This window comes from Phyllostomus hastatus, unplaced genomic scaffold (assembly GCF_019186645.2).
Source record: "Phyllostomus hastatus isolate PE091 unplaced genomic scaffold, TTU_PhHast_1.1 phas_scaffold_317, whole genome shotgun sequence".
Taxonomy (NCBI): domain Eukaryota; kingdom Metazoa; phylum Chordata; class Mammalia; order Chiroptera; family Phyllostomidae; genus Phyllostomus; species Phyllostomus hastatus.
The window spans coordinates 1,157,154-1,182,427 of NW_025334023.1; the positions used below are offsets into that span (position 1 = coordinate 1,157,154).

Below are 25,274 nucleotides of genomic sequence, written 5' to 3' on the forward strand. Positions count from 1 at the left end.
TTGGGCCTGGGATCTCAGGGGATTACCAGGGTGTGGTGAATGGTGTTGGCCAATTTAGTGGGTTGTTCCAACTTTGTGCCTGCGTGTGCCTGTTGCCTAGGTAGGGAGAGGGCTCAACAAAGGAACAGTGGTGTCTTCTAGAACTTTCGTCTGGGAAAGACTGCCCTGACCGCTGCCCTTCCAGCCCTGTCCTTGAAGCTAGTCAATTCAGCTTCTCCCCTATATCCCTGGTGCTTTCTGAGCTGCTGCCCTAGCTCTGGAACCAGAATGAGTAATTTTGAGTGAGTAGTCTGCATGGTTCCTTTAAGACCTGAAATGCCTGGTTTTCTAGCAGTTCCCCCCAACCCCTGACTTCTGTCACCCCTGTCCCCTGCCATTTCCACTTGTTTTCACAGCCAAATATTATGGGCACTTCTTTTCCCAGCAGTGGAGTCCTCAGCTGGGGAGTCTAGTGTGAGGCTGGGACCCCACACTCAGGGGGGACCTTGGTAGCTAAAGGATACTCCCATTTCTTATCTGCCACACCATGCATGTGGGACCTGCTTGTTGCATGTCTCCACCTTTCCTACCAGTCTTGACATGGCTTCTTCATATTCTAAGTTGTAGGAGTTGTGTTCAGATGGTTCTCAATGATGTCTATTCTGTAATTTGGTTGCAATTTTGATGTGGTTGTGGAAGGAGGTGAGCACAGCATTCACTTATTTTGCCATCTTTTTTTTTTTTAAGATTTTATTTTACAGAGAGAGGAGGGGAGTGAGAAAGGGAGAGGAACATTGATGTGAGAGAGACATAGGTTGGTTGCTTCCCGTACACATGCCAACTAGGACCAGATCTGCAACCCAGGCATGTACCCTGACCGAGAATTGGACCAGTGACCTTTCACTTTGCGAGATGGCACCCAACCAGCTGAGTCACACCAGTCAGGGCCTGCTTTGCCATCCTGACTGGAAGCCCTCCCGTTCTGGATTCATTTTTTTTTTAATGCTCACTTGATAATATGTTTTTATTGATTTTAGAGAGAGGTGGGGTTGGGGAAGAGGTGTGCCTTGATGTGAGAGAGCAGCATTGATTGGTTGCCTCCCGCATGTACCCCTACCAGGGTTCAAACTTGCAACCTAGGTATGTGCATGACTAGGAATTGAATTTGCAGCATTTTTGGTACATGGGACAACACTCCAACCAACTGAGCCATCCGGCCAAGATCCCCTCTGGATTCTTAATTGCCACACTGTGGGTGTGGAACCTGCCCAGACTGTGTCTCTGCCCTTTCTACCATTCTGAATGTGTGAGGTAGTCTGTGAAGTAGGAAAAGGGAGGAGGATGATTGACTTCATTACCCATTGTCTTTGTGAAGTATCGGGATACTGTTCCTCCCTCCCTCCCATCTTTCCTTCTTGCCTTCCTTCCTTTTTACTTAGCTGGGATATGCACAAACTAGAAAGCCCTAGCTAGTGTTGGTCGTTTTCACTACATACACATAAGTTATGCCTGGTAAATATGTGCTAGTTTGACTAGTTAGTGGAGTGGAGTTCCGTCCATTGTACTTCAAACATTCCACTTCAGTTATTTTTCTGAAGTTATAAGAACAGTGGGAATGGGTCTTGAACATCATAAGTACTAAAGGCATATTTGCTGATTGATTCATTTGAATAATCCTTGTCTGAAGCCTCATCTCCTTTCTCTACATCAAGGAACATTTTCAGCTCAGTTCAATATAAGGATGTATTGCATGACTTAATGTACTGAGACTTGGGTATGCTTTTGTATGGATACAAAACATTTGAGTCCCAAACTCAAAAAGAGTTTAGTATTATTCTAGAGCAGTGGTTTTCAACTGGGGGCAATTTTTGTTTCCCAGAGGACATTTGACAATATCTGTAGACATTTTGGTTGTTGATTTTGTTTGGAAGCTACTGGCATCTAGTGGGTAGAGGCTAGGGATACTGCTAAACATCCTCCCTACCCCCAAACAGAGAATTAACCAGCCCAACATATCAGTAGTGCTGAGGTTGAGAAACTTGGATCTGAAAGGGCAAGGCTGACGAATAGAATCAGAACTTTGAGGTTGGAAGGCCATACTGCTGGTTAAAAGCAGAGCCGTTACTAAAGCTTAGCTCACCCTAGTATAATGTTCTGCCTGCTATCATGGGGTCCATTTAGAGTCAAATGGCATTATATGACAGAATATTTTATTTAGCTTCACTCCTATTAATCCGGATTTATACTTTTTGGTATAACCATACTCAACTGTTTGTATGTTTTGTAACTTCATATTCATGTTAGCCCCTTTCCTGAAACATATGTCTCTCATTTCCTTATCTGGATAACATTTCACATCTCCTCCAGGAAGTTTTCACTCATCTGTCACATCTCAGGTTGGATTAGAAGCCACCTCTTCATTCTTCCAAAGGTAGCATCTAATAAAAAAATTTTGTTTTTATGTCTACCTTTCTCACTAGGCTGTGAGAATTAGATTCATTCTTGGGAATTAAGTTCATTCTTTTCTCTTCATTGCCTAGCATAGACATGCAAAACAGTGTTAGTCATAGACATGAGCCAAAGTAACTGGTTGGTTCTAGAAGGGAGAGATCACTGGGGATTAGAGTACTGGGAAGCCTTCAGAGAGACTGTGACACTTGACGCTTCCTATAATTCCTTCAAGATACTGATGAATGTGTGAGCGCCTTATTTTGGGCAGGGACAGTTCTAAGACAGTAATAGATTTTTCTGGTTGTGTCTTTCTACAGGTTGATATGTCACACCTCTCCCCAGAGGAGCAATGGAGGTAAGTGAAGAACAGCGTGGGCCCCCCGGCTGGGAACCATAGGTTAATCCAACTAATAGAGTTGTATATCAACCCTTTTTTGCTTCCTTGTCTATGGGAGGCAGTGACTCATGACCAGTAAGATAAGTTTTTTGGGACTTTTTTCCAGTACCTGGGTCACTTCTGGGTAGCTCCCTCAGTCCTGAGAAGTAAATACATATTTGTACCAAACCATCTACCTGGGTTTGAATACTAGTTCTACCATTTCCTAGCTTTGTATGGGCAAGTTACTTAATTTCTCACTGCCTTAGTTTTTTTCATTTGTAAAATGAGGCTCAAAACAGTGCCTATACCTAATAAAGTTGTTGTGAAGATTAATATATGTGAAATTCTTTGAATAGTGCCTGGCATGTAGTAAGCTTCCAGTAAATGTTACCTGCTTTGATGATGATTATCATTATTAATATCATCGTCATTATCCACAAAACAGGGCAGAGGGCCCTGACTGAGAAAATGGGAGATGTGCTTCTGATCTCAACTTGCTGGTAACTTGCTGTGTAACCAGAGTGGGTCAACAGATATCTCATTGTCATGATTTCTAATTAGTAAAGGAGTTTCAGTGTGCTTGCCCCACAAACTTCACCAGATGGCTGCCCAACGAGCTGAAATCAACCAGATAAAATATAATAATGAGAAAAAAATCCTTCTTTAAGATGAAAACTATTGATTGTAAAAATATAGAATGGCAAAGATAGGAACTTATATGACAAACTCAATGAGATTTTAGATGACTTTAAGGTTAATATGCACCAGTTGTATACCTAAGCTACTGAAATAATTCACATAATTTGGAAGATATTCATAGGTTTCTATTTATGCCATTTATCTGCCTTAAAGGAGGGACAAAGCCATTGGTCTCCACTACACTGAGGCCACCCTGGATGTTGTAAATGCTACATTATATGAAGATCTTTAGCTAGATGACCTTTAGAAAAAGGCAGCCAGGATTAATGGTCACATTGTGTTATATGAATAGTGTTTAAAAGTTCTAGAACTTGTAATTGAACAACAATTAAAAAATAAAAGGTCTAACCCTGGCTGGTGTGGCTCAGTGTATTGAGTGCCAGCCTGCGAACCAGAGGGCTTCTGGTTCAATTCCCAGTCAGGGCACATGCCTGGGTTGTGGGCCAGGTCCCCAGGAAGGGGAGCACAAGAGGAAACCACACATTGATATTTCTCTCCTCTTTCTTCTTCCCTTCCCTTCTTTCTATACATAAACAAATAAAGCTGTAGAACTAAAAGGGCCAGGAAAATGGTATTAGTAACAGTATAAATTTTGTTTTTGTTTTTGTTTTTTTAAATAAGATCATGAGAAATCGTTGAAGGGGTAGCATTGGGAAAGTGGAATGAATATGTCCTTTATTGTCCCAGGTATAGGTTTAGGTCCAAGGCATTGAAGCTGTAGGAAGATAGACTTTTATTTCATTATTAGAAACTTCTTTCATAGTCATGGTATATTGAAAGGTAGAGTACCTCCTTCTTCTTAAAGCATTGGAGTTTTATTCCTTCATAAGCACATATGAGTATCTACAATGTGTTAGAGACTGCTGACACACTTCTAGGTTAGATTGTGTTAAGAGACATATATTCTCAAGCCAATAGAAGTATTCAAACAAAGGATATCAAAAATAATTTTTGAATTGAGTGGGAATGTGAAATAGGTGACTTCTCTGGTCTTTGTTCTAGATCCTTTCATTGTTGTGCACACCCATTCAGTTATATATTGTCTGAGAACAAGAAACTTATTTCTTGTTATCTTTATAACTTCCTACAGTCCTTAGGTTATTAAAGTGTTATTTTTCCTTTAGTTTAGCTCATTCTCACAACACCCCTATGAGGAAGGCAGAAAAGATACGGGCTGCTTTTGACAAATGAAGAAGTTCATTTTCTTGGACAAGGCCACAGAAGTATGTCTGAACCTCAAAGTTTCTGACTCTAACCCATTATCTTTTTGTCAGATTTTACCACCCAGGGTAGAGTTTTATGTAAAATGAACCCTTAGCTGCTGTGGCTGGCTAGCTCACTGACATTGGCTGCAGAAGAAAGAAGTGCACAGTGAATACCCTTACACTTACCACCAAGATTCTACAGTTAACTTTTGCTCTATTTGCTTTGTCGTTTATCTATAATTCATCCCATTGGGTTCTTCTTGCCTTTGAGAATTCCGTGAAGTTACCATTTATGCTGTCCTTTTCTTCCCTCCCTAATACCCCTATGCATGAAAATTTTGTATAAAAACTCCTAACTATAGGCTACATTAGTATTTAGTTGTGTCTAACTTCTTCATTCTTCTCCCTTAGCTGGTTCTTGACCCAGAGTGGTAGAAGTAACCATTCTCTGTTCTTAGAGAAAGCTTTCTGCTTTTATTGGCCAAGAAAATAGCTTGCTGCCAATCCTCAGGGCAAAAGAATGCTGGCCTTAGATTAAATAAGAGTTTCTAGTTGTCATGTTCTTGAGTCCTTGAGGAGGCTATTTACCTGTGGATGTTAATGGTGAAGTTACTCCTGAATTACTGTAAAGTCAAAGCAATCCAAATTTTTCAGACTGTACCTAGTCTTCAGGATCCCTGTCCTGACAGAAAGGGTAAGACAAAAAAGCAAAACTTTAACCCTGGAATTAGCATATCTTTGCAGTGTTACTCCTTTATTGGTATCATAAATACCATTGACTAAGAGTATGAGACTTTATGGCTATAATCTTCTCTTTGGGTTACTATTTCCTTCCAGTGACAGGTTGAAGTAGGTCTGAAATGGGCAATGGCATAGGCTTCTCCTGGGATCTCTTTCCTGTTCCTTTCCAGGAAAGGTGTCAGCTATATCTGCCATTGGGGGCAGGCAGCAGACCACCACATTTAACCCAATAGCTGAGCTTGGTTATTGGGGCCCACAGAACCCCTATTCTATGCCAGACTGCCTATCCTCTAAGGCATGTGTATCTCTAGCCCCTAATTTGCATAGTGCCCTACAGCTGCAAAGCACAAGAATGGTCTGAACTTGGACTGGTAGGATATCCCTGGGAAGCACCACCCCTTTACCACCACACCATCCCTGACCTGGCTAACCCCATCTGTTTGGCTTTTAGGGTCGAGCATGCACGTATGCATGCCAAGCACCGTGGTCATGAAGCCATGCATGCTGAAATGATCCTCATCCTAATTGCTACCTTGGTGGTGGCCCAGCTGCTCCTGGTGCAGTGGAAGCAGAGGCATCCCCGCTCTTACAATGTAAGCTGTTTTCACTCTCTCTCTCTTTGTCAGCCAGTAAGCAAGACATCCTTCCTAAGTATTCTAGGATCTTGCCTAAACCAAACCACATGTAGGCAGAGAATGGACAATAATAATGAACTTATATATGAATGGTGAATAGTGTGTGGTGAATGTGTGTTTAAGGTGCAATTAATTCAGAGGATGAAAACAGGGATAGAACCTGAGACTACTTTTAAGGCTAAAAAGGGTAGGCTCTTTGTTTTAAGAGTTATCTTGGGACATATTCATGAAGGAACTATTCATTAGGAACTATTGAAATAGAGGGAGATGTGATCACTTGTCTGGGAAGATCAAGCCTCTAATAAATCTTATAGGTAGGATTTACTTAATTTTTTTTGAAAAGGCAGTGATGAAGGATGTGAGTAACAAAAATATATAAAGCATAGAGAGAACATACTCCTAAATGGCAGAAGTAAATCCTTCCTTGTCAGCAATTACTTTAAATGTAAATGATTAAATCCTATTAAAAGGTAGAGATTAACAGATTGGATTAAAAAACCCCAGGATCTATCTATGTCCTGTCTATAAGAGATTGACTTTAAATATCAACACACAGAGATTGAAAATAAAAGGATGGAAAAAGATATTCCATGTATGACAACAAATTGGACATCCTAGAAGAAATGGATATATTCCTAGAAAAATATTATCTTCCAAGTCTGAATCATGAAGAAACAGCAAATGTGAATACACTGATTACTAGTAAGGGGATTGAATCAGTAATTAAAAAACTCCCCCAAAATAACAGTCCAGGACCAGATTGTTTCCCTGGTGAATTCTGCCAAACATTCAAAGAAAATTTTTATAGCTATTCTCAAACTCTTCCAAAAAACTGAAGAGGAGAGAATGTTCCCAAACTCATTTTCGAGGCCAGCATTACGGTGATACCAAAACTAGACAAGAATACTATTAAAGAAAAAAAATATATATATATTTTATATGTGTGTGTGTGTATATATATATACACATATATATATCACAGGCCAACATCATTGACTATGTGGACCCCGGATTGAGGGTTCCGCCACATTGTGGATGAGGCATGAGACATTCACATGGACTACCGAGTTCTGTGGAGGAAAAGGGCAAGCATGGCTTTTCTCTCAAGGGGAGCAAAAGCCAAGGCCTCTGCTATGACAGGCCTTTATTGGGTTTCTCCGGCCATTACATGATGGTCCTCATTTACCATGCACAGATTCACTTTAGGTGGTTACCTTTCACAGAAAACAAAGGAGCCAATGCTGCTAATCTCATCACAGAAGAGGGACATTTGCAAATGCAAAGGGAAAAGTGATTGAACTGGTTACACTCATCCTTGGAAGGTTTAGCATGGATTTTAGGAAAGTTACTTTGCAATAAACATTTGGTGCCTCAATTCAGGGTGAGGGAGTTTTATCAAAAGCAAGTCTCCCCTGGCTGGCGTAGCTCAGTGGATTGAGTGCGGGCTGCAAACCAAAGTGTCGCAGGTTCCATTCCCAGTTAGAGTACATGCCTGGGTTGCAGGCCATGTCCCCCAGCAACCGCACATTGATGTTTCTGTCTCTCTCTCTATCTCCCTCCCTTCCCTCTCTAAAAATAAATAAATAAAATCTTAAAAAAAAAAAAAAGCAAGTCTCAAAGAGGCCTAGGTACATTGCAGGCCTGATTCCCCATGGGAGAACCTATCTGTGGGCGTGGGTCCTCCCCACAGATAGGGAGGGGAGGACCCTCCCTATCTCTGCACATCTCTGAGTGGGAACTGGGCCCATGCCACACAACTGTCTCCTACAGTTGACTAATATATAGATGCAGAAATCTTTAGCAAAATATTAGCAAATCTAATTCAATAGTACAGTGAAAAGATTATGCATCACGATCAGATGGGATTTATTCCAGAGAAGCGGGAGTGGTCCAGCATCTGCAAATCAATCAGTGTGATATACCATATGAACAAAATGAAGGATAAAAGTTACCATCTCCATAGATGCAGAAAAAGCTTCTGACAAAATTCAGTATCTGTTTATGATTTAAACTCTCGACAAAGTAGGTATAGAAAGAAAATACCTAGACAAAGTAAAGAGCATGTATGACAAACATTATATCAATGGTGAAAAGATGAAAACTTTCCCAATCAGGAACAATACAAGTATGCCCATTCTCTCCACTTTTATTCAACATAGTACTGGAAGTCTTAGATATAGCAGTTAGGCAAGAAAAAGAAAAGGCATATAAATTGGAAAGGAAGCAGTAATACTGTCATTATTGGCAGATTACATGATATTATATATAGAAAACCCAAAAGACTACCAAAGAACTACTAGAAGTATCAAATGAATTCATTAACGTTAGCAGGATACAAAAAAAGTATAGAAATCTGTGGTGTTTCTATATATTAAAAACAAAGTATCAAAAGAAATTAACAATCCCATGCATAATTGTGTCAAAGAAGATAAGCTACCTAGGAATAAATGTAACCAAGATGGTATAAGACCTATACACTGCAAAGTATAAGATACTGATGAAATATATTGGAGAAGACAAATAACTGGAAAGATATTCTGTGGTCATGGATTGGAAGAATTAATATTGTTCAAATGTCAATGTTAGGCAAAGCAACCTACAGATTCAGTGCAACCCCTTACAAAATTCCAATGCCATTTTTTACAGAACTAGAACATACAATTCTAAAATTTATATGAAATTACAAAAGATCCTGAATAGCTAAAGTGATCTTGAGAAAGAAGAACAATATTGAGAAAAGAACAAAACAAAGAAGAACAAATCACACTCATTTATTTTGAATTATACTATAAATCTATAGTAATCAAAACATTATGGTATTGACATAAAACAAATCCTCAGATCAATGGAACAGAATTAAACCCACACATACATGAACAATTAATTTATGACAAAGGAGTCAAGAACATACAATGGGGAAAGGTCACTCACGTCAGTGACTGATGTTGGGAAAATTAGACTGCCACATGAAAAGAGTGAAACTAGGCCACTGTTTTATACCATACACAAAAATTAATTTAAAATGAATTAATATAAAATCTGAAACCATAAAATTCCTAGAAAATAACATAGTCAATGAACACCTTGATATTGGTCTTAGAAATGTTTTTGTGGATGTGATTTAAAAGGCAAGGGAAGCAAAAACCAAAATAAATAAATGGGATTACTTCAAACTAAAACATTTCTGCATGGCAAAGGAAACCATCAACCAAATGGAAAGGCAGTCCAGTGAATGGGAGAAGATACTTGAAAAACTTACATCTGATAAGGGTTAATATTCAAAATAAGTAAAGAACTTGCACAGCTCAATAACATGAAAACAAACAGGCAATTAAGAAATGGGCAGACGATCTGACTAGACATTTTCCAAAGAAGACATACAGATGGCCAACAGGCACATGAAAAGATATTCAGCATCACTAATTATTGGGCAAATGCAAATCAAAACCACAATGAGATATCATTTCATACCTGTTACAATGACTGTTATCAAAAAGACAAGAAATAACAAGTGTTGGAGAGGATATGGAGAAAAGGGAACCCTATTACACTGTTAATGGAAATGTAAACTGGATACAGCCACTCTAGAAACAGTAAGCAGATTCCTGAAAAAAAGAATACAGTTACCCATATGACCCAGAAATTCTACTTCTGGGTATTTATCTGAAGAATACAAAACACTGATTGGAGAGATATATACATTCCTGTGTTTATTGCAGCACTATTTACAATAGCCAAGATATGGAAACAATGTAAGTATGCATACATAGATGAGTGGGTCAAGAAGATGTAGTACATATATATACAATGGAATACTACTTAGTCATAGAAGAGCTGAAATCTTGCCATTTGCAACAACATGGATGGGCCTTAAGGGTATTGTTCTAAGTAATATAAGTCAGATGGAGAAAGACAAATATTATACTATATAATTTCACTCATGTGGAATCTAAAAACAAATGAATAAGCAAAGGACAACAAAAACAAACCCATATAGAGAACAGATTGGTGGTGACCAAAGAGGAAAGGGTCTGGAGGTGGACGAAATGGTGAAAGGGTCAGTTGTGTGGTGATGGATGGTAACTACATTTTTAGTGTGATCACTTTATAGTGTATACAGATATTGAAGCATAATGTACCCCTGAAACTTACGTAATGTTATGTACCAATTTTATATCAATAAAAAGAAAAAAGAATTTCCCTCACCCCAAATAAATGATATTTCAAGCAAATGATAACAAAAGGAGAGCAGGGTTGGCTCTTAAATATAAGACAAAATAGACTTTAAATGAAAAAAGTTTACAAGAGACATAGGACATTATTTATTAATAAAAGGTTTAATACAGCAAGAAGTTAATAACAATTATAAACATATATGTATCCAACAAAGGAGCCCCAAATATGTGAAGCAAAATTTGAAGAATGTAAGGGAGAAATAGACAGTTCTACAGTAATAATTGGAGACTTCAGTATGGCACTTTGGATTGAACAACAACTTAGAAGGTCAGTAGTAGAGAACTTGAACAACACTATAAATAAGACTTAATATATATACAGAATGCTCTACTCACAAGAGTGGAATGTATACTCTTCTCAAGTGCACATGGAACATTCTCCAGGACGAACTATGTTAGACCACAAAACAAGCCTAAATAAATTTTAAAAGTTTGAAACCATAGTTTCAAGTACTCTGGGTTAGGACATGGCAGGTAGTATACTGGATTCTTTTTACACGTATTATCTTAGAAGTTTCTGACCTTTTCAAATATGACAGCCCTTTTTAATATAAAACTTCACAAACATCCATATGATGATAGTTGTATTTTGAAAGAATATATAAGCACATAACTAACAGTAACAATAACAACATTTGATGAGTTCTTCCTATACCACTGTTCTAAGCACTTGTAAAGACTCATCTAATCCTCACAATAATCCAATAAGGTAGGTACTGTTTTTTCCAATTACTGATGAGGATCTGAGACATAGACAGACTAAGTAACTTGCTCCAGTGATAAAACTTTTATTTGAACCCAGACAATTTTACTCTAGCGCTTTGAGCCTTAGTTCCTAAATGATTCTTTTTCTGTAGTGTATGCTTTTTTAGGCCTCTTGTAATATGGCCACAGTTGCCCAGGGGTCTGTAGTTCACAGGGTGGGAACTGATGCACTATCTTATTTAGTTTTCCTAATAGCTCATGAGGTAAGTACAGTGAATAAACTGAGGCCCAGAGGATAGAGGCATGAAGTAGATACTAATATATAGAGCCAGGATTTGAACTCAGGTCATTTGTTTCATGTTTCATAATTTCTACTGTACCATGTGTTGCATCTGGAAAAGGTAACAAAATGTAATTTGGAGCATGGGAGGAAGAGAGGCTAGTCTTTGCCCTTGAGCCAGCACAGGTTTCAAACTGTATTGGCCTGTAGCTAGCTCAAGTGTTTTTGGCATGCAAGAGTAGAGATGTCTCTGCTTTCATGTCACAGTGCATGGAATGACCGCATGGCATGAAGGCTTTTGAAAAATTGGCACCATTCAGTAGGCTAAGCCACCTGGATTGGGGCTTCATGCCTGGACCCTGCTCATGCTTTACTCTGTCATCTGAGACAAGTCACTTATTTCTCACTGTATGGTTATGGTTCCTACTCTGTAAAATGGGGATTACCAAGATGGTTTAATTAAGCTTGGTAAATTATGAAAACTCAAAAACCAAGTGTAGAGTGAGACCCTTGGCATTACTATGCTTGTTCTGAGAAATAATCTTAGTTATATAATGTTGGCTAATATGCAAAGATTTTTAAAAACCTCCTCTGAAGGAAGTAAGGATACACATGTACTGCAGTGACTTTTAGTGTGTTTTTTTTAAAGCTTTGGAATCCTTTTTCCAAACATTAGATTAAGGAGACATTCCATGTGGAAAACATAGCCTTAAGAGGCTACTCTGCTTGACACAGGTTGGGTAACCCTGGGCCCTCTGCTTCCTCTTTAGGAACCTCTGTAAGACATAGAGTGTTAGAAAATCAGTTGTGTCATTCACCAGTTAATCCTTAACAGGAAGTATGGCTGTAGCCTAATGAGGCTAGTTGTATAAAGAACATGCACAATCATCTCCTTACTTCACTGCCATGCCCTGTAAACATTGTTCCGAACTTCACTGGTAAGAGGAGATGCAAACACTACGGCATACTGAGAAATTTAAACCTGTGTGTTTAGAAATTTAGCAGACGAAATCTGTAGTTTTTTGCTTTGTGCTGCTGTCAGTAATCTATATTAGTTTTGTTAAAATTTTTATTGTGCACAAGAATATTGCTAGTGCTTTAATTAAAATACTAACTTTGGGAAAAGAAAAATTGCCCAAGATGCCTGTACATAATGGCATCTCTTGTCTTTTTCCAAGCTTATCAGAAGTTGAAGCGGTTTGCCTCAGAGACAGTATAATTCAGTGGAGTCAGACCTGTGTGACCTTAGTGACCAGCTCTCCCACTCCCTAGCTATGTTTTATATGTCTCTGAGCCTCAGTGTTTCATCTCTAAGTTGGATTGTGAAGATTATATAAGATTGTATGGCAAAATGTTTTGTAAAATACTAAAGCTAATGTTGGTGACTATTACTGTCACTCCTAAGAGAAAAAACTCAAGACAAAAATATCTCCAGGTGCTATTTTAGGTGGAAAAGGAATATGATTTATTTTTGAGGACAAAATCGCATAAAATACACTATATTAACCATTTTAAGTATATAATTCAGTGGCTTTTAGTATATCCATGGTGTTGTGCAACTATTGTCACTAGTTATAGAAAATTTTCATTACCTCAAAGGAAGTGCTATACCAATTAAGCAATCACTCCTTATTTCCCCCTCTCACCAGACTCTGGCAACCACGAATCTACTTTCTACATATTTGCCTCTTCTGGATATTCACATAAATCAAATGCAGTATGTGGCCTGCCATTTTTCATACAGCATAATTTGTGTCTGACTTCTTTCATATAGCATGTTTTCAAGGTTTATCTATGTTGTAGTATCTATCAGTATTTCATTCCTTTTTATTTTTTGATAATGTTCTTTTGGGTGGATATACCATGTTTTGCTTATGCATTTATCAATTGATGGACATTTGGGTTGTTTCCATATTTTTTGGCTATTGTGAATAGTGCTGCTGTGAAAATTCCTTATAAGTTTTCATTTGAACATCTAATTTCAATTTTTGGATATACCCTGGGGTAGAATTTCTGGGTCATATGTAACTCTATGTTTAACTTTATGAGGAACTGCTAAATGATTTTTCATAGTAGCTGCATCCTACTATGCACCTACATCCTAACCTATAGTAGATTCCAATTTCTCCACATCTCACCAAGATTTATCTCTCTCTCTTTATTATAGCCATTCTAGTGGTGCAAAGTTGTATCTCATTGTAGTTTTGATTATATTTCCCTAGTGACTAATGATGTTGAGCATTATTTGATGTATTTATTGGCCATTTGAATATCTTCCAGGGAGAAATGTCTATTCAAGTTTTTTGTCCATTTTTAATTGGATTTTATGTTTTTTTGTTGTATTTGTGAGAGTTCTTTTTAAAATTTTATTTTTAAATTACAGTTCACATTTAATATTATTTTGTATTAGTTGTAGGTAGTGATTAGATAGTCATATACTTTATAAAATGATCCCACCTATATTTCCAGTAATGACCTGGCACCATACATAGTTATTACAATATTATTGATTATAAGGAGGGACCCCCCCCCAAAAACTGGAATTCTCTACTAAAGGGTGGGCCCCTTGTAGTGCAGGCTTCCTCCACTAGGTGAGTGTTCTAGGATCCCATCTGTATCAGTGTACCAGCCTGTTGTGAGAGGCTGTGTTCAGCTTCAGTGAATTTTTTTTGAAGACTCTTTCAGTACTTTTGCCCATTTCATGATGGGTGATTTACAAGGGCACCTACCCACACCACTGAGTGTTCAGCAGTTTTTGACCAAAAATAGCATGACTGTCATTCCCCACCCTCCCTATTCACCCAATCTTGTCCCAACTGACTTTTTTTTTTTTTGTATCCGTGGGTGGAAAAAGTTCTCAAAGGGAAACATTTTGACAGTGTGGATGAGGTGAAACAAAAAGCTGCAGAAGTGCTAAAAGGCATCAAAATCAATGAGTTCAAAAACTGTTTTGAGCAGTGGGAGAAACATCTAGATAAGTGTATTGTATCAAATGGAGATTACTTTGAAGGTGATTGAAGTTTAAACATGTAAGAATAAATATACAATTTTTTATAAGTAAATTCAAGTTTTGGGAGGTTCCCCCTTATGTATTCTCCATTGTACTTTCCCTGTGACTATTTGGTAACTATTGATTTGTACTTCTTAATCCCTCATCTTTTTTATCCAGCCCCCCAAACCTTTTTCCCTCTGGCCACTATCAGTCTGTTTTCTGCATCTGTAAGTCTGTTTCTATTTTGTTTGTTCATTTTGTTCTTTAGATTCCACACATCAGTGAAATTGTATGGCATTTGTCTTTCTCTGTGCTGCTTATTTCACTTAGCATAATACACTCAAGGTCCATCCATGCTGTTGCAAATGGTAAGATTTCATTCTTTCTTATGGCTGAGTAATATTCCATTGTATGTATGTACTGCCACTTTTTAATTTACTTGTCTGTTGATGGGCACTTGGATTGCTTTCATAACTTGGCAATTGTAAATAAAGCAATGAACATGGGGTGCATGTATCCTTTTGAACTACTATTTTGATTTTCTTTGGATATGTACCCAGAGGTGGAATCATTGGGTAATAAGGCAGTTCTATTTTTAATTTCTTAAGGAACCTTCACACAGTTTTCCAAAGTAGCTCCACCAGTTTGCAATCTCACCAACAGTACATGAAGGTTCCCTTTTCATAAGAGGTTTTTTATATAGTCTGAATACTAGACTGTTTTAGATATATGCTTTACAATTTTTTTCATTCTATAAGTTGCTTTCTCACTTTCTTTATAGTGTCACTTGATGCATAAACATCTATCAATTTGATGAAGTCCAATTTATCTTTTTATATTTGCCATACAACATTGTGTAAATTTAAGGTGACAACGTTTAATTTGATACATTTATATATTGTAATATGATAGCCATTGTAGTGGTATTTAGTACCTCTATCACATTACATAACTATTATTTCTTTTTAGTGGTTGGAATAATTAAGTTCTAGTTTCTTAGCAAGTTTGATGATTAGAACAATATTGTCTATATTTATTATATGGTTGACCCTAAACAGTGCTGGGGTTAGGGGTGTTGACCCCAGTGAAGCTGAAAATCTGCATATAACTTTTGACTCCCCAAACAGTTTACTCCTCTTACGGTATTTATGGGGGATTCATTCTAAGACCCCCACCGATACCAAAATCTGTGGTCTCAAGTCTCTTATATAAAATGACCCAAAACAGTGCATACAGTTGGTCCTTACAGTTGGGAAAAAAGTTTGTTCAGTTGCCCTCAGCTGGCTCTAGTAGTGTTTAATTGTCATGAACTTCATTTGAACCAGTTTTGTTAGATTGTATTGTGACAACTGTTCATATTAGTGTACATTAAAAAAAAAGCTTAACAATTTTTAATAATTGAAGGTGTGAGGCAAAACATAAAGCATGTGTGAATGATTCCCAGGAAACCACGGTAACTGAAGTAAGAGGCAATGGTGGACTTGATTTTGGGTAGCAGGAATGGTGGTATAAGTGGTTGGAATTAGAATGAATTTTGTTAAGTGGGCTGAGATTGCAGTGTGAGTGTAAGAGATGAAGCAAGGATGACTCCTTGTTTTCATACCTGATAACTGGACTGCCAGCCAAGATGGAGGCATAGGTAGACACACTTTGCCTCCTCACACAACCATAAGAATCACAACTAACCTCAAAACAAAAAACAACCAGAACTGCCAGAAAATCAAACTATGGATGTCTGACAACCAAAGATTAAAAGAAGAAATACTCATCCAGATGGGGAAAAGGGGCAGAGTGACCAGAAACTGGGGCAGTGGGGCAGTGGTGGCAGAGTATGGCAAACTGGACACCTGGGGAGTGAGCAATCCTAGCCCCAGGCCCGCCTGAGCAGCCCAGGGTTCCAGCACTGGGGAAATGAAGCTTCATAACTTCTGTCTGTAAAAACCAGTGGGGCTTGGGGCAGAGGAAGAAACTGCTGGTCTCTCAGGAGAGTCCCTTTAAAGGACCCACACAGTCCTAGAACTCACACAAACCCACCCACTCTGAGATGCACACCAGGGCAGCAGCTAGAAGGGCTCTAGACTCATGGGAAGTGGGGGAAGTGATTGGAAACGGAGCAAGAGCCACGCAAGCCTCATTGTTACTTCTCCAGCCCCTCCCCCACATACAGCACCACAAAGTGGTAAAGAAGGTTGCCCCACCCTGCAAATACCTAAGGCTATGTCCCTTAAAACATAACATGTACACCAAGACAGGGAGTCAAAACAACTCTCCTAATAACACAGAAGCACAGGGAGGCTGCCAAATTGAGGAGACAAATAAATATGGCCCAAATGAAAGAACAGATCAAAACTCAAGAAAAAGGATGAAGCAAAACAGAGATAGCCAACCTATCAAATGCAGGGTTCAAAACACTGGTGATAAGGATGCTCAAGAACTCACTGAGTGCAGCAAGCACATAAGGGATGAAATGAAGGCTATGCTAAGTGAAAGAAGAATCCACAGGGAACTAGCAGTGCAGGGAAGGAAGCCAGGGTTGAGATCAACAATTTGGAACATACAGAAGAAATAAACAGTCAACTAGTACAGAATGAAGAAACAAGAATTCAAAAAACAAAACAAAACAATAAGAAGACTCTGGGACATCTCTAGACGTGCTGACATCCGAATCATAGGGATGCCAGAAGTAGAAAAGGAAGAGCAAGAAATTGAAAACTTACTTGAAAAAATGTTGAAATAAAACTTCCCCAATCCGGTGAGGGAAATAGACATACAAGTCCAGGTAGCACAGAGAATGCCAAACAAGTTGGACCCAAAAAGGACCACAGCAAGACACATCATAATTAAAATGCAAAGGTTAAAGATGAGAGAATCTTAAAAGCAGAAAAGTTAATTACTGACAGGGAAGTTCCCATAATATTGTCAGCTGATTTCTCAAAAGAAACTTTGTAGGCAAGAAGGGACTAGCAGGAGGTATTCAAAATGATGAAAAGCAAGGACCTACATCCAAGATTGCTCTATCCAGCAAAGCTATCATTTAGAATAGAAAGGCAGATAAAGTGTTTCCCATATAAGGTCAAGTTAAAGGAGTTCATCATGACCAAGCCCTTATAAGAAATGTTAAAGGGACTTATCTAAGAAAAAGAAGATCATAACTATGAACAGTAAAATGACAATAAACTCACAACTATCAACAACCGAATCTAAAAAAAACAAACAAACTCAAGGAAAACAACTAGAACAGGAACAGAATTTTAAAAATGGAGATCACGTGGAGGGTTATCAGTGGGGAGGGGGAAGGGGGAGAATGGGGGAAAAGGTCCAGGGAGTAAGAAGCACAATTGGTAGGTACAAAATAGGGGCATATTAAGAATATTGTAGGAAATGGAGAAGCCAAAGAACTTACATGCACGAACCATGGACGTGAACTAAGGGGGGTATTGCTGGAGGGAAAGGGGGTACTGGGTGGAGGCAGGCAAAGGGGAAAAAATTAGGACAACTGTAATAGCATAATCAATAAAATATACTTTTAAAAAACTTACCAAAATAGGTGGATTTTTGTGTAGCCATTTTAATATTGAAGATGGAAGAAAATGAGCCACATTTTCAGCGTATTATGCTTTGTTATTTCAAGAAAGGTAAAAATGCAACTGAAACGCAAAAAAAAGATTTGTGCAGTGAATGGAAAAGGTGCTGTGACTGATTGAACATGTCAAAACTAGTTAGCAAAGTCTCATGCTGTAGATTTGTCTGTAGTCGGTGCTCCATGGTTTGGGTAGACTAGTTGATAGTGATCAAATCAAGACATTAATTGAGAACAATCAATGATATACCACACAGGAGATAGCAGATATACTCAAAATATCCAAATGCAGTGTTGAAAATCCTTTGCACCAAGTTGGTCATGTTAATTGGTTTGATGTTTGAGTTTCACATAAGTGAAAAAAAAATTTCTTGACCATATTTCCACATGCAGTTTTCTACTTAAATATAAAACAAAAATGTTCCATTTTTAAAACAAATTGTGATAGGCAATGAAAAGTGGATACTTTACAATAACGTGGAATGGAAGGGATTGTGGAGCAAGCAAAATGAACCACGCCAAAGGGTGGTCTTCATCCAGAGAAGGTGATGTGTTGTGTATATGGTGGGATTGGAAGGGAGTCCTCTATTATGAGCTCCTTCCAGAAAACCAAGTGCTTAATTTCAGTAAGTACTGCTATAAGGTTTACCTCTGTTTTCTTTGAAGAGTATTATACTTTTATTTTTTACATTTAGGTCTCTGGTTCATTTTGAATAAATTCTTTGTAAATGATGTGAGGTAAGGGTCTAACTTCATTCTTCTGCCAGTTGTCCTAGCACATTTGTTGAAGAGACTTATTTCTCCATTGAATGGTCTAGGCATTTTTGTCAAAACCCAGTGACCATAAATGTATGCCTTTACTTTTGTGCTCTCAGTTATGTTTCATTTAAATATATGCCTGTGCTCGTGATAATACCACACTTTTGATTGCTATAGCAGTATAGTAAGTTCTGAAATTGGAAAGTGTGAGTTCCCTAAATTTGTTCTTTTTCAGGATTGTTTTGGCTATTCAGGGTTCTTTTCAATTCTTTATTAATTTTAAGGTCATCTTTTCAATTTCTGAAGGGAGGTAAGCTGTTGAGCTTTTGATAAGGATTGCACTGAACCTGAAGATTGCTTTGGGAGTATTGCCATCTTAATAATATTAATCTTTGCATTCATGAACATAGGTCGTCCTTTTATTTAGGTCTTTTATTTTATTATTTTTTAAAAATTTTATTTATTTTAGAGGGGAAGGGAGGGAGAAAGAGGCAGAGAAACATCAATGTTCCGTTGCCTCTCACACTCCCCCTACTGGGGACCTGACTTGGCCTGCAACCCAGGCGTGTGCCCTGACTGAATCAAACCGGGGACCCTTTGGTTCGCAGGCCGTCACTCAATCCACTGGGTCCCACCAGCCAGGGCTTATTTAGATCTTTTAAAATTTTTATTAGCTAATGTTTTATAGTTTCCAATGCACATCTTGCACCTCTTTGGTTAAATTTATTCCTAAGTATTCTTTTTTATGTTATTGTGAGTGAAATTTTTTTCTTAATTTTCTTTTTGGATTGTTTATTGTAAATATATAGAAATACAACTGACTTTGTGTGTTGATTCTGTGTCTTGCGACATTGCTGAATTTTTTTAACTCTAATAGTTTTTTGTGGATTTTGAGTATTTTCTATATATAAGATCATGTCCTCTGCTTACTTCTTTCCTAGTTAGATTCCTTTTGCTTCCTTTTCTTGCCCAATTGCTCTGGCTAAAACTTCCAGTACAATGCTGAATAGTATCAAATGAACTCAATAAGAGTCTGGAAGCTTTGCTAGAAATGAATGACAAGGGGACTTAGAGTGTGCTGACTACAAACACATCTAGGCAAAATCCCAGAGGTGTTCTGAAGAAGAAAGGAAAGTTGAGAGTTCTTGTCGTAAAAGTCACATCCTTGAGAATAATCAGTCCTGCATTCTAGGCACTAGGATTAGGTCTAGGATTGTTATCAGTCAAATGTCAGGCTCTCTGGATGATGGATGCCAGGTGGTCTGTTGGATGGTTGCCAGGAGGTCTAGTCACATCCTGAGTCCTTTAGGGCAGCAGTACCCAATCTTTTTGGCACCAGGGATGGGTTTCATGGAAGACAATTTTTCTATGGAAGGGTACTGGGGGTGGGGACAGGAGGCGGAGCTCAGGCAGTATAATGGAATGAAGCTTCCCTCGCTCACCAGCCGCTCACCTCCTGCTGTGCAGCCTGGTTCCTAAGAGGCTACAGGCCCACATAGGTCTGCAGCCCCAAGGTTGGGCACCTCTGTTTTAGGGGGTAGTCAGAGGGTTATCTGCAGGTGAATAAATTTTTAGGCATTGACACAGGATTGCAAAGTTCAAAAGTTTAAGTTTTCAGGCTAGTTAACACAAGAAATACAATTGTTTCCTCATGTCTCAACCTTCAAAATATTAATAGTTTAGCCGTTTGGTTAAAGTGACTCCATTTTGTGCTTTCCCTCTTCACTCTTTCTTCAACAGTGATGGTGAAACGAGCATCAGTGTCATTTTCCTGATCTTGGGATAGCCTTTTGTTTTTAACTTTGTATATGTTAGCTGTGGGTATTTCATAAATGCCCTTTATCATGTTGAGGAAGTTCCCTTCTATTCCTAGTTAAATGTTTTTATTATAAATGGGTGTTGGATTTCTCAAATGCTTTTTCTACATTGTTGAGATGATCATAGGCATTCCTGGAATAAATCCCACTAGGTTGTGGTGTATAATCCTTTTAATATGCTTCTGGATTCAGTTTGTTAGTGTTTTTGGTCAGGATTTTTGCCTCTAGGATTCATAAGGGATTTTGGTCTGTAGTTTTCTTGTCATGTGTTTGTCTTGCTTTCTTATCAGGGTAATGCTGGCCTCATAGAATGTATTAGAAAGTGTTATCTTCTTTTTTTATTTTATGAAGAACAGAATTTGGTGTAGGATAAAAAGCTTTGAAGTGGGAATCAGGTGATGTAAGATCTATTTCTCAAACCTCTGCTAGTTAGCGATAGACCTTGGACAAATTACTTCCTTTCTCTTAGCCTTTCTTTCCTCATCTTGATGTTTGTCTTTAAAGTAACAGTTTAAGCCCAGTCAGTGTATCTCTCAAACATGATATTTCTGTCCCTTTCTTCCTCCCTTCCCCTCTCTCTAAAAAAATAGTCTACCAAATAAATAAATAAATAACAATTTAAGGCTAGATGATTGCTGAAGTCTCTTTAATCTTTAAAGTGTGTTTTCATGATTGTTCTTTGTAACTCCTAAGGCCCAAATTAAAGCTAAGGAATGAGTTTTAGAATGCAGTCCTGGCTGGTGTGGCACAGTGTGGACTGAGTGCTGGCCTGCAAACCAAAAGGTCACTGGTTCGATTCCTAGTCAGGGCACATGCTTGGGTTGCGGGCCAGGTCCCCAGTAGGGGGAGCATGAGGGGCAACCACACACTGATGTTTCTTTCTCCCTCCCTCCCCCTCTCTCTAAATAAAGAAAATCTTTTTAAAAAATAAAAATAAAAGTGAAAAAGAATGCAGATTTTAGCTAAGTATTATAAAGAAATTTTCACCAGTGAGAGCTGTTCCACAGTGGAATGAACTTTTTTTTTTTTTAAGATTTTATGTATTTATTTTTAGAGAGGGGAAGGGAGGGAGAAAGAGAGGGAGAGAAACATCAGTATGTGGTTGCCTCTTGAGTGCCCCCTCCTGGGGACCTGGCCTGCAGCCCAGGCATGTGCCCTGACTGGGAATTGAACCAGCAACCCTTTGGTTTGCAGGCTGACGCTTAATCCACTGAGCCACACCTGCCAGGGTGGAATGAACTGTCTTAAAAGGGAATGATCTTCCCATCACAAGCTATTGTTTTATTAGGAACTAGACAACCCCATCAGGGATGTATGAAGGGGATTTTTGTGATTTTGTTTGTTTTGTTTTGTTTTGTTTTGAATGGCTGGGCTTATTCTCAGCTCTAAAATCTATATCTTATTGAGTGAGCAAGACAGGTAAAGACCTGTCTTGTTCTTAGAGGACAAAGATGACCTGTCTAGAGACAAAGGATAAGGTTTTATTCTGTTTTTATTTTGTTTTTGTTCTAATTACAAATATTGTACATTCATTTAAGAATTTTCAAACAATATATGTGACATAGAAATCAAAAATGCCCAGAAAAAACCACTACTAACAGTTTCTTAAACTTGCAGATTGTTTCTATTAATATTTATAAATTTTTAGGTGTTTATGATGTCCATTAGGTTCTGCAACATGTTCAACCCTAAGACTATATCTTAAAATATTTGTTCATGTTAGTATGTATGTCATTCTCCTAAACTAGTAATACATAGTATCTTTTAAATAGATTTTTTAGAAGTATTAACTTCTGTTCATAGACATGTTAATTAACATTTTATCACTGTTAGAACAGTGATTTAGTAAACTTCTTACATATATAATCTGCATAACTTGGTAAGCACTTCCATAAAATAAATTTCTAGAAATGGAATTGCTGGATTAAGAGATTTTAATTTTATTTATTAGTGAATCTTTTTAAATTGCCCTCTAGAAAAGTTATCAGAGTTAACAATCCCACCAACAGAGATTAACAGTATTAATCCAATGTTAAAGAGAGGATAGGGAATCATCAGTATTTTTAGTCTTTGCCAATCTAATAGGGTGAAAATGCCCAATTTATTAAGTGAACTAGTGAGGTTGAGCATGTTTTCATACTGATTATTTGTTTTCTTCTGTCAGTTCAATGTTGATTAGTTTATAGACATGGTATTTTAATTTTTATCATGGTAATATAGTTTTTTTAAAAGTCAAATTGTTCTGCAAAGCTTTAAAGCAAAATATATCAGTATTCTATCTTAAGTTCATCCATCCTTAATTCTTACTTCAGTGGCAACCACTTTTAACTTTTTTGGTTGTTTTCTGGTACTTACCTCTGTATTTTAAATAACATGACTATATTGAATATAAGTGTATACATAATTTTACTATTAAGCATTATGTATAGACTTTTTACATTGTTACACTTACACCCCTCATGGACACTCTGTTCCTCCTACCAGTTTTCAGTTGAATAAATATTCCTTACTTACAATATTATGACATGTAAATACTATTCATAGCCAAGCCATGTGATGTATTTGGTCACATTTCCTTTTCTTGCTTAGGATTCTTTTGGAATGTTTCTTACTGATTTGTAAGAGCTCTTTGTACATTAGGAATAAGTCTTTTAATATACATGCTACAGGTATCTTTCCCTAGTTTCCTATCTGCTTTTATATAATTGGTATAGACATTTTTATAAATAGATTTATGAATCATTCTGTGGACTGAGGATTCCATTATTTGCTGTTATATTTGGGTGACCCATCTTATTATTTCTCGTTTGACATCCTTGTGCATCTGAGTTTATTCTCCCTGCCTAGACAGATATTAGATACTTGCTCTAGCCACCAGTTTTACAATTCTTGGGACCCCTCACCCTCAAGTCTGCTCAAGGTTAAAGGTGGGTTCTGAGGAGGAGAAGCTGAACAGAAACATTGTTGTGATATTGCTGAGGTATGAACTTCACTATTATATAAGCATAATTAATAGCACCAGCTCCCATTTATTGAATGCTTTATAATGAATGTGCCAAGTATTTTGCCGTGAGGTAGGCAGTATTATTTTTGCCATTGTATGGATCAAGAAACTGAAGCTCAGCCCTGGCTGAGTGGCTTGGTTGGAGTGTTGTCCCATGCACCAAAAGGTTGAGGGTTTGATTCCCAATCAGGACACATGCTTAGGTTGCAGGTCCATACGGGCGGGCGGCAACTGATGTTTCTCTCCCTTCCTCTGTCTCTCAAATCAGTAAACATATCCTCAGGTGAGGATTAAAAAGAAGAAAAGAAAGAAATCAAAACTCAGAGAGATTAACTGAACTCTACTCAACCAGTGATTAGCAGAGTCAGGATTACTCAGTCCATCTGACTTCCCTGCCTTCTCCATTCTTGCATGATATCTATGTATTTCTTCAGGTAGCAGACATTCTTTTATCCTTTATAGTGCTGTCACATGTTTCGTCCTCTTGTCCAGCATGTGCTGCCCTGACGTTAATCACTTAGTAGCCATCTTGGTTGTCAGATAGATTAAAGATCTGATTATGAAAGCTAAAATTATGAAGGTAATAAAAATATGTAGGTAAATAAGATAAATATTTGGTAAGTTTGATTATATTAATGTTTTTATTCAATAAAGGATACCATTGGCAAAGTTAACTGATAAAAGAATGGGAGATAAGTATGATTAAAATTGATAATAGATTAATATCTAGACTGTACAAAGTGACTCATACAAACACAATACTCAGAACAGCACACATTTTAAAATTTATGAATTATTTATATCTAGAACTTTTAATGTAATATTTTTTGACCGAAGTTGACCATGGGTAATGGAAACTGCAGATGAGGGGGAACTACTGTATGAGTGAAAAAGTAACAGAGTGGCAATTAATAAATAAAAAAATACATGTACAAAAAAATACAGTTTATAAGAATGTCTGTGGGGTGAGGAATGGGAATGAAAATAATCAAAACAGCTTCCCAGAGAATGTTGTATACAGGAGAGGCACTGGGATTGCTGAGTAGTAGAAAGTATTCAAGATTAGCTATCAGAGCTTTCCAAAAAGAAAGAAAAGGTTCTTATGACATGCCAAGAAATGATGGAATTAATTGATAAGGCTCTTGCACTCAAACTGAATGAAATTTTTGTTCCTCACTGGTGCTGGTTGGTGGTGCAGCCTTTCCATTGAATGGAAAAACACCAGCTCTTAGGCCAGGTTTCTCAATAGGGAGACTTAACATTTGGGCCAGGTGATTCTTTATTTTTGTGCGGAGTTATCCTCTTCATTGTGGGTTGTTTAGCAGCATCCCTGGCCTCTACCCACTAGATGCCAGTAGCAACCAAAAGTGACTCCAGACATTGCCAAATGTCCCCTGGGGAGGAAATTTACCCCTGATGAGAAACACTGTCCTAGACTCAAGGACTAGGTCAGCATAGACAGTGCCAGTCATGAGACTGATTATGAGCAAGTGTGTCGACTTACTGGTTTCACAGTGTTATCAAACTGCTCTCTGTAATTTAAGAATGCAAGTCCAGCCTTCACATTAAAAAAAGAGAAACTTAGTCTAACTGCTTTTGGGAGTAAGAGATCTCACTTTCTGTATTCTGTATTTAAATTTTAGTACAGTTCTTTTGAATAACAGCAACAATATTAATAATACCTTAAGCTGCTTATAATTTCAATTTGTTGATGTTAAGAAAAAAAAACAACTGCTCATCTGCTGTCTCATTGGAACCTCACAACAGCTTTATAAGATGGTCCGGATAGGAGGTTATCTCCATTTTTCAGATT

At 37.8% G+C, this 25,274-nt stretch overlaps 1 protein-coding gene across 2 annotated transcripts in view; it reads left to right on the plus strand.

Moving 5' to 3' along the window:
- RNF121 (ring finger protein 121) overlaps positions 1-25,274 on the plus strand; it is an 82,254-nt gene that overhangs the window by 22,221 nt on the left and 34,759 nt on the right. For both annotated transcript variants that reach the window (XM_045818145.1, XM_045818147.1), the window contains exons 2-3: positions 2,748-2,785; positions 5,906-6,047. In XM_045818145.1, the coding sequence (XP_045674101.1) occupies positions 2,748-2,785; positions 5,906-6,047 (180 nt within the window). The remainder of the gene's footprint in view (positions 1-2,747; positions 2,786-5,905; positions 6,048-25,274) is intronic.